We start from the raw sequence: 10,150 nt of genomic DNA, 5'->3' as shown, positions 1-10,150 counted from the left end.
GGGAGAAGCAGGGGAGGGTAACACCAGGCACCTGCTGCTGTTCCAGTTGGATTCTTCCTTCCCCTTCACAGAGCCATTGACCACCAGATGCGTTACGGGAAGGATCCTGATGACCTTTAATATGTACTGTTCACTGTGATTTTCTTAATGTATTTTGATATTACTTGAAACCTGCCCTGGAAGGATTTGTTTCCGGAAAGGGAGGATATAAATAACAAACAAGATACTTAGGAGAGTGCTAGGGCAGTCAGTCCAGCAAACCTGGTGCATAAGATTGAGAAACTAAGCTAGAATCTTAAAAATGTTTTCTTTAATTTTCTTTTCTGGTTCACAATGTCAAAATAACCTGATAAAATTGTAATACTGCAGATTATCTGAATATAGTGTCCCTAAGAATTTCAGTTCATGTACACATACAGAGAGATTCCAGCCTGGCTTGCATACTCTGGAATCAGCCTCCCATTTTATTCTGTTACTGTGCGACCCTATGCATGTTTAGAAAGAAAAAAGCCCTACAACTCCTAGCCATGCTGCCTGGGGGTTGCTGGGAGTTGTAGGACTTTTTTTCTGTCCACACATGCATAAGAGTGCACCCTAAGAAGCTCTTCTCCTCCCAGCTACACAGGCAGCCCAACACCTACACAGCCCATTTCTTAATACAGTGTTAAGAAATGTTTCAAACTTGGGGCTTCAACATCATGCCCCCCTTTTCCTTCTCTTCCCCGCCCCCCCTTCTAGTTTTGCTTAAGATCCAACCTAAAGACTTCAGGAGAATTTGAAAATTTTCTGACTATTTTCTGACATTACATTAGTGCTAGTAAAGGTATCACCCTACTGTGGCTTTTGGGGGTTTTTTTCTCTCCTAATTGACCAACAAGACTAGCTATGATTTTTGCTGCACTCTATAACTCATTTTGCAAATCTGTTCCTTGCAGAGACTCTCAAGTCTCTAAACACTTGAATCCTGCAATAAGAGTAAGTTATTTATGGTACTAATGTACATAAAATATCAAAGTGGCACAATAAATGAAATCTCAACAGGGTTCATGTGGGCAGCTCCCCGCCCCCCATGACACAAACACTTCAAGAAAAAAGTATTAGAGAAAGTGTCAGGACAATATGCTTCATGTTTCACAACTTTAATAGAATATTTCTAACTATTCTGTACAAATTGAAAACACTGTATTAAGTTACAAATGTATAAGGTAAGGCTGGAGCACTCTCTACATGCCTGGTAACAGCATTCATACAGTTGCTTATGAACTGTTGCCAGAAGCTGGCATTGAATGTATAAGAAATGTGAACTGCAATTCTGAACGGATCTTTTGAAAGATTTTGGAGCTTTAAAACCATGGACGTATGGAACAGAGGGATGTGAGTATTGCAAATAAAATATCTGATATCTGAACTACATACTCACTTTGCATTCAATTTATATTTTCCCAATGAAATGACTCTTAGGCTCAGTTCAGGCAGTCCTCCAAACTATCCAAAACATTCCGTCTTTTCCTGCTCTGGCGTGCAGTGTAGCATTGCCTTTAGTGCAAACCAGTGTTTGCTGTAATGTCTGGATTGGCAAGCTGTGGTTTACACGTGACCTCCAAACTAGAATTTGGAACCAACTTCAATATGTAATTTCTAATTTTCATTTGGATATCAAGTGTAAACCACAGTATGTAAATTCAAACATCACAGCAAGCTATGGTTTGTGCTAAACAAGAAGCTGAAAAGTGAAGTTGCACTACATGTGAAGGAGCACATAAACCTACAGCTCATTTCCAATGTTTCAAACCTTGGTCTGGAGGATCATCTGAACAAGGCCTAGTACTATAGGCTAAGTTAAACCAGTGATATATTTTAGTGGTGCAACCCACTTTCATTAAAGTATGAGGTCCATCTAAGGACCTCCCCTTCTCTTTCCCAGTTTGTTGTTTTGAAATATTTGATAAGCAATCATTCTGTGAGCAGAGTATGAGTTTTCCATGTACAAGTACCCATATTTTATAAACAGGAAAAATATTTTTCAAGTATATTTCAAACTATTAAAAGCACTAGTTCATCAAAGTACTTACAAACATGAATAAATAAGGTGAACAACTAAGTATCTCTCAACCACCACCTCCTTCCAAAAAGATATAGGAAATGTTACTTCAAATTCAAATTATCTTTACTGGAGATGATAATGTTTTAAGCTGCTCTGTAGCACTAGTCTGATTGGAAGATTGCAGGAAATATATTTTAAAGGGGAAAAAAGCTGGCAGAAATCATGTTGCTTTGTTTTCACTGTATTTTATTAATTTAATATATTCTTATGTGAACTATTTCACATATTTAGACAAAAATTACTTTGCACTGAGGGCAAGTTTTCAGAAGGGCAAATTGGGGTTTTTAAAAACATTTAAGTTGGAAAGCCTACTGAGACAGTTGAGCTACAGTGTACCAAAGGCTGTAGAGTGTGCTTTAATTAAACCTCATATTTCTCAAATGCATTAAGTTGCCACTGTACAAGTTAAGCAAAAAAATAAGAAAAAAGTTAGTGAAAATCATGCATTTGAAAACAATTTAGTTTTAAGCATTGTTAATAAGATTGTGCTGCAGCAATGGAATATCCTGAACTGCAGGCCAGGTATCCAAATATTTGTTACAGGTTGTTCAAATATCACTCAGAAGTGGTATTTCCTTATTGTTGTTTGCATTCAGCAGGCTGGCTGGCATCTTTCTGTTTGAAAGGGAAAAGAAAAAAGGAAGTTTACACAACAAGTACCCTAGTGTGACAGCATGTTTAATCCACATTCATAAGCAGCAGCAAAACTATGGTTCACAAGTGGTACAGTGAAAGCAAATATTCTCAACTATATTAAGATTCTTTTGATCCTTTTTCATCTTTAGCATGAAGGCAAAGACTAAGGGTCAGTCATCCGTGTCTCTTTATTTTAATTGTGTTAAAAGCCTGCTGGATCAGACCAAAGGCCTACCTAGCTCAGCATCCCGTTTCCCACAGTGGCCAACGAGATGCCTATGGGAAGCCTTCTCCCATTGTGGTTTCCCAGCAAGTGGTACAGTAATCAATGTGGGTATAAGACAAAACCAGTTCACACTAAGGCAAAGTTATGTTTGCCTTTCCAAAGTACTGGACAGAAAGTATTTAACTGTTTTGTATCCTTTGACCATGTGAGTTGCCTTGATACTTCGTTGAAGGGCAGGAGATAAAACAGCACTTTTCACAAAATGGCTTGTAAGAGGTTATTCACTGTTTTCTGTTATTTTTTACATTTGTATCCCACTCTTCAAGAAGCTTGGAGTACATAGATGCCCTTGCCCCACTCCCTGGTGGAATGCCATTCAATACTGGCAAGGCCCAGACCTGCTTAATTTCAGAGATAACACGCATCAGGTACCTTCAGACATTCTGAAGGCAGGAGTTCTTCTTGGTATCCCAGTCATTCTATCAGTTTCCAAAATATTCAGTGGCACCAAGCATGGTGCTGGAGATTTAGCCCTATACTGGTATAAGGAGGAAACATTCTTGCATTTTAGGAAAGTGGCCTCAAAGTTTTTCACACCAGGTAAATATTAAACAGCTAGATATTGTTTTAAAAAAGCAAAAATATGCAGTTCAACTGATGGCACACAGCATCCTAGTTTTGAGAGGAAGCAGACTGACCTAGGACAATACGATGTATTAAGGTAGGGGTGGGCAACTTGTGACCCTCTAGTTGTGGTTGGACTACAACTGCTATCATCCCTGACCACTGCTATGCTGGCTGGGGCTTACAGGAGTTGGAGTCCAACAACATCTGGAAGGCCACTGGTTGCCCACCCACCCTGTTTTAAGACCAATGATTGGGACACTCACAAGAGGCAAGGACTGTGAAAAGCAGTACAGGGTTGTATGTCTAACTTCCTGCACAAAAAGTGGAAACCACCAGGCTAGAAGGTAGAGGCTGCTCAGCTAAGTTTGGAAAAATTGAGCTAATGGGTAGAAGATCCCTAATCCTTCATATCAACTGCATTCACCTCACTTTTCTGATCTACATTTAGGTTTCTCTCATTTTTATCCAACTTTTTAGCAGGAGTGAGTACAGAATTCAAAAGTTATTTTCCTCAGTGAAAAAAACTTGACGTCAAGTAATCCTGAAAATTAACACATTACTTAATTTTGAGAGATAATTTGATACATACGATAACTACTGTAGAAAACATACTGTAATTTCTCAAAAGCAGGAGCACAATATAGGCAATATTCAAAACACCACATTCATAAGTTAAAATGAAATCAAATTGCCTTACGAAGGCAGACAGGCTTTTTTGGATGCTGAAGTTCATTTCTGATGTGCTCTTTTTATGTATTCCTCCGAAGTGTGTTATGATTAGATATATTAGAACCAGGCCTATACTAACGACGCAACCAGAAAAAAACCCAGTGGAACTGACAGGATATCCTAATGATCTTCTCTTGGGGCAGCTGGGAAAAGTCCAGCTTTAGTGACCCATCCAACCACGTACATCAAGCCATTTCCCTCAGCAAAAGCTTCCACAACATCCCTGGAGCAGTTTCTCCTAGAGCGGTATTTGGGATACATCTTTGCCTCCTCAGGGCCACAAACGGGAGAGAAAATAGAAACATAATTGCACACAGAAGGGCTGCAATGTCTAGTCGATTAATTCAGTAAAGGCACAATCTGAGTGAATTTATTTATTTATTTATTTATTTTATTTATTTACAATATTTATATACCACTCCACATGCATAGGATTGCACCCTAAAAATATTAATATGAAGTATCTTATGCTGGCTGAGAGTGGGTGTGGATGGAGATACTGGAGACTTTTCTGTCCCCTCCCCTCCCTCTTAACTAACTGCAAACCAACTTCTGCTCTTCCCTTGGGTACTTAAGGGCTGCTGGAGAACTGTGCTAAAAGTGGGTAGGGTTGCTGGAGATAGTATGCTATCTTAGAAGAGGCTTCCCTCCCATTTTAAGAGAAGAGGCATTCCCCCGTCTACACCTGATTTAGGAAAAAACTGACGTTGGAATAAGCTCTATGCTATAAACAGCTTTAGATCTGTCGTCTCCAAGACACCTCTTGACAGCTGGTAAACACACTGCCTCTAGCTGCCACTATCCCATTGCTATATCATTACTGCAGCCTTGGCCAACCTGGTGCCCTCCAGGGGTTTTGGACTTTAACTCCCATCATCCCTAGCCATCAGACATGGTGGTTGGGATTCATGGGAGCTGTAGTTCAACCTGAAGGGCACCAGGTTAGGGAAGGCTGGTACACTGGCTGTGGCTATCAGCAGTACAGTGAGACCACTGGCTGAATGTATGCCAGTGCAGCTCCTGGATCAGGTGACACTTGAGTTAAATACCTGCAGTGCAATACTGTTTCACGTGCAGCCTCCTTGAACTCACTGCTACTCATGTGCTTACCAATGCAGTAGATTATAGGATCAGGCCACATGTTTGTAATGCAAATACAAAACAAACTGCTAATATTTAATTCTAGACTCTCCGTAAAAGATGCTTCAACAACTCCCTCCAGTTTTAACTCTTGGGAGCTTAAAACTAGCAGTAATAAGGACATTTCTGCGTAATATTTTCTGTGCAATATTTAAGATGACCAAGGACACAATGTAATACAATGTATTTATTATGAAATAGTGAAGCAATATTGAAAAATGTTGATTTGCTAATGTTAGGTGCAATGTGAATAAGTGATAATATGCCATACTATGTTTTATGAGTGAATTAAATACTACATCCTCGTCAGAAAATCAGTTATTAGAACTTAAGTTAAAAATATTCCATATTTTAACAAGATGACCAACACCCACATTTCATTTATATAATACATGCTTTCACCCTATGGGAGCATAAAACACTAATCCAAGAAGCTCCTGCTTAGCAGTCTTGTAGAAGATGGATTCTAGTATTTTAGGAGTTATGCAGCACCAAAGTTCCTCAAACAGACCGAGGTCTTTAGTAGGTATCAAAGCCAGCACCTCTTCATACACAGATTTCTACCAACACACTCCAGATTAAGGATAATTTGGGAACAGAAGAAGCAGGCAAGATGAGATTGAGGAACAGTCCCATTTGTATGAGAGAATGAGATTTAACACAACTGTAAGCATATTTCAAAGTGCTTTTCATCCCCAAAGGAGATGAGAACACCAATACATTCTACAAAAAATCTGTATTTTATCGAGTGTGGAAAAGCACAAGTGCTCTCTTTGACTCCAATACTTTTATAAGCACTGAATCTGTGTTACAGTCTACGCTAGGTTAGGTATCTTCACCAAACACTCAAGTCCGCAATTCCTCTTTGTAATATATAAACAGCATCAGTTGTCAGTCTCAGGCCCATCAGTCGCAAGTTCAGATGTAGTCAACATGGGAAAAAACAGCTTCCATCCTCAATTTTTTAGGCTTCCAAGAACTGAAAATAGCCAGTTGTACTCACACATGCATGATATGACATTACTCTCAGCTCTCTGGTGGGAACCGTATTGTAAAACCTATGGTCAAATTTATCAAGACCACAGTCTGATCTTAGTAGATTTGACTATTGTCAGATGACAGGGCAAGTTACAAGGCACATGTCTTAGCAACTCAGCCAAGCAAAAAGTTCTTTGAAAAGTGTAATGCTCTTCAAAATATTTGCATTTATAAAAGCTAGATTATCATCCCAGTATTTTTTGCACATTACTGGTGTTTCTGAAATTGCCTCCCAATTAGAAGTGTGAATGCAGGGGGGGGGGGAGAGACCCCAGAAAAAGGTGAAACAGAAAAGTTCTAAATTTAGAAAGAAACCTCTTATGAAATATTATTTTGGATTAGTGAAACTTCTTAAAATTTGCTTTTAAAACACTGGAATAACCAATCCATGCAGGTCTCTTAGGTCCGAGATTCAAAGCTAGTTAGCAGTGATAGCACTGCTACTGCTTTTGGATTATTAAACACTCAGAATTTGATGATGGAAAAGTACTTTCAAATCTGGGAGTCTGCCAAGCATATTGCTCCTGCAATATTGCCTTCATAGAACACACTTGCCTCAAGATGCCCTCGCACTATGCATCACTTGAAAGAAACTGATGACTGAACACACAAAAACAGGCTGAGAAGTTTGCCTAAATTCATCCAAACTTCCATTTTCTGGCATCCAAGAAACTTAAAGTGTAGAAGATTCTTAAGTAAAGAATCAATAGCTATAGACCTTTCAGGCAGCAATTCCAATTATGCTGATATTCTCAAGTATATATCACTTGCTGGATGGTGTGGGATATAAATATGGGTTTGAAACAGCTTTTTCTTTTCCTTTTTTACAGCTGACACTAGCAGCCCACACTTACACAATTTTATTTAACATTTAGTGGGACTTGCTTTAATAAGGTTTGATCTCATATGAGTGTGAATAGAATTTTAGCCTGTGTACAGTGATGATATACTATTGAAGAGGTTAATATTTTTAAATGAGTATCTAGATGTATTACTACTCATTTACAGTGGGCTGGATCCAAGGAACTGTAAGAAAACACTGCTAGACCTGTTCTAGAAATGCTTGTGCAAGAGTTCACACCATGCTATCATATGTAGGTTCTGTAGCAGCTCTCATGCTTCTGCAAGATGTTTCATAAGCCCTTGCACAAGCAGAGCACCTTTGGATTTAGCAAGAGATATAAGAGTGCCTGTGAGCAGAAGACACCAGCCATATGGAGAAAGGGCTTTTGGATCAGCCCATTATACAGATGTTTATTGCCTGAGCTTTTACTCTAAATACATAGGTCTCTTCCATTTCTACACAATAATCCTGTAGATCTGTATATGGTCTTACCACAAATAACACCTTCCTTTTGTTTACGACAATGGTCACAGTTTCTATTTTTTACTTTTATTTTAGTTCATGGCAATTGGAAAAGAGATACCAATGTAGTTGCAAGTTGCAACACCCTGAACGCTTGGTATAGTTAGTCATTTATTTGAAAGCCAAACACCATTAATAAAACCTATACAACATTACAAAATGTCTATAACAGGAATAAAACATTGTAGTAATTAAATAAAAAAGAGCTCAATGAATCTGAAAATATAAATAAAATATATCTAGGCCTTAACACCAAAGAATGCTATTTACAGTTAACTGCGATGGCAGTTAGAGCTGCAGTATGAATTTTTGAAGCCGCTAAGGCAAAAAGTGTAACCTGCTGGGTCACTTCACTATCTTGATTAGATAGCAGGTAACAGTTATTTCTTAAGGCACATTCAGGTTGCAATCTAGATATAATAATCCCCAGCAATTTTGAATGTGCATACACACCCATAGATAGTGTATCAGTTCTTCAATCTCTGGGGATCCACAAATATATAGTCAGTCATAAGGGATCTAATGGTATCTGATATAGTTGTAATTGTTTAAATATCACCAAGGAATTTATTCACCAACTGTCACCTATTTTGCCTTCCAAAAAACCCCAGGAAGGGTTCCCCTTCCATTGCTTCAAAATTTCTCTGAATATTATGTTTATTCCCAGTAATCAGGGGTGGGAAACTGTTTTGGGTCTGGGAGCAGGACTACCTGATCTCACTGGGTCTCTGATTGAAGCACTGGCTAGAGCTCCTCTAGCTGGTGCTTCGGCCAGGGAGGCTGTTTCACTCTGCCCAGGCTTTCCCTAGCTAGGGAAAGCTTGACAGAGTGAAACCCACTGAGGTGCTAGCTTTGTTCCTCTCTTGCATTCCTGAGTGGGAAAAGTGAGGGAGGACTGGAGTTGGCCGAGCGCTCCTCTACTGGAAGATGATGGAAGAGCCAAGGGGATTGAGCCACAGCTCAATCACTCTCTGGCTGCCTCTCCCTTCTGATGGTGTGAGGCTTCAAGGAGGAACTTTGCCTGAGGCCGGAAGGGCTGGCCAAATTGGCCCATGGGCTGGAGGTTCCCCATCTGTGGCATATATAATACCAGTTGGAGTTAGAATTACCCCTTTTAGTACTTGGCAATATATCATAGTATTCAACCATCCACACTTCTGAGATGCAATCTGGAAGACTTTCTAAACATCAAGACTGATCTACGTTCCTGATAAAACAAATTTCCAATAAAATAAATCCATCAGATGCTAGCCTCTGAGACTGATCCCTTTAATACTAACTTGGCTGCCAACTGCAATAGGTAAATATAGGGTGGAATCCAATTAGGGATGGAAGGTTTCCATCAGCAGAATGGCGAGGGGGGGATTGCTCCCATGCCCTCCAAATCTGCTCTGGGGGGTATGTGGACCCCACAAAGATTTTGTTTACCAGATTTGTTGGTATTCCCCCTTCCTGTTCTGCTGACAGATGCCTTCCATTGGCAGAGGGACACTAGTTAGATTTCACCAACAGATATTATGAACACTAAATTCTTTTGCTCCAAGAACCAGCACAGGAAGTTAGGCATAATTTTATCAACTAAACATATCTTGTGCAAAATGCTTTTCTAAATCTTCTAATTTGAACTAAGATAGAGACAGTCTGAAGTCATGCCACTGTCGAAATCTTTAGTAGACCTGACAGTGGAGATCGGGGGACTACAGGATTGCTCAAATCACATGCACTCACACTCAATTTCACTAGTAAGAAACCAACCTAGTTATTTCCAAGACTAAAGCTCTATTCAAGCATTCAAAAAGGAGTTAAAATCAACATGTGAGGGGTCACCTCTATCCATGGTGGCTCTGCACGTAATTGAGAATGCTGGAAAAACAGGGATTGCGTGGAGAGCCTCCATGGATAGAGGAGGCTCTCCTCTTCAGATAGTCACCCTCCAAAAGTAGAGGGCGATGAGGGAAGACGTGGGGTTGGAGCGCTCCCTCCCCTCACACGTGAATTGTAACAACTTTCTGAACAACTAAAGAGGGCTTAATACCAACTCCGATTTGAAATATGAACATTCTCAAAGGTTTTTATTAATACATAGTATAAGTAAAATTGGTTTTCAAGGCAAAAGATTTATATACTTTATAGAGCTGGGTATGTATGTGTTGAAACTCAAGCACCAGTTGTCTTCTCAAATAATACATGAGAGAATTCACTTACTACTGACTGAAATTCAAATATTCTGAGAGAAAATGGTAGCTAAAAGTGCATTGTCCTGTTTGCTAGGTGCCACAGGCCG

At 39.5% G+C, this 10,150-nt stretch overlaps 1 protein-coding gene across 6 annotated transcripts in view; it reads right to left on the bottom strand.

The window, feature by feature from the left end:
* Nucleotides 1-325: 325 nt before the first annotated feature.
* Nucleotides 326-10,150, bottom strand: part of NAP1L4 (nucleosome assembly protein 1 like 4) — a 49,621-nt gene continuing 39,796 nt past the window's right edge. For 2 of the 6 annotated variants that reach the window (XM_084855569.1, XM_084855588.1), the window contains one exon: nucleotides 1,120-2,719. In XM_084855569.1, coding sequence (XP_084711695.1) covers nucleotides 2,681-2,719 — 39 coding nt within the window. In that variant the 3' untranslated portion in view covers nucleotides 1,120-2,680. Of the gene's footprint in view, nucleotides 2,720-10,150 lie in introns of all 6 variants that reach the window. The other 4 variants (XM_084855559.1, XM_084855579.1, XM_084855597.1 and 1 more) reach the window with 4 other exon arrangements.

The sequence above is a fragment of the Heloderma suspectum genome, chromosome 1, assembly GCF_057233095.1.
Source record: "Heloderma suspectum isolate Gila_16-S chromosome 1, 16-S_ref, whole genome shotgun sequence".
Taxonomy (NCBI): Eukaryota; Metazoa; Chordata; class Lepidosauria; order Squamata; family Helodermatidae; genus Heloderma; species Heloderma suspectum.
Note: the sequence above shows the minus strand (reverse complement) of the source record. Positions and strands in the feature narration are given on the sequence as shown.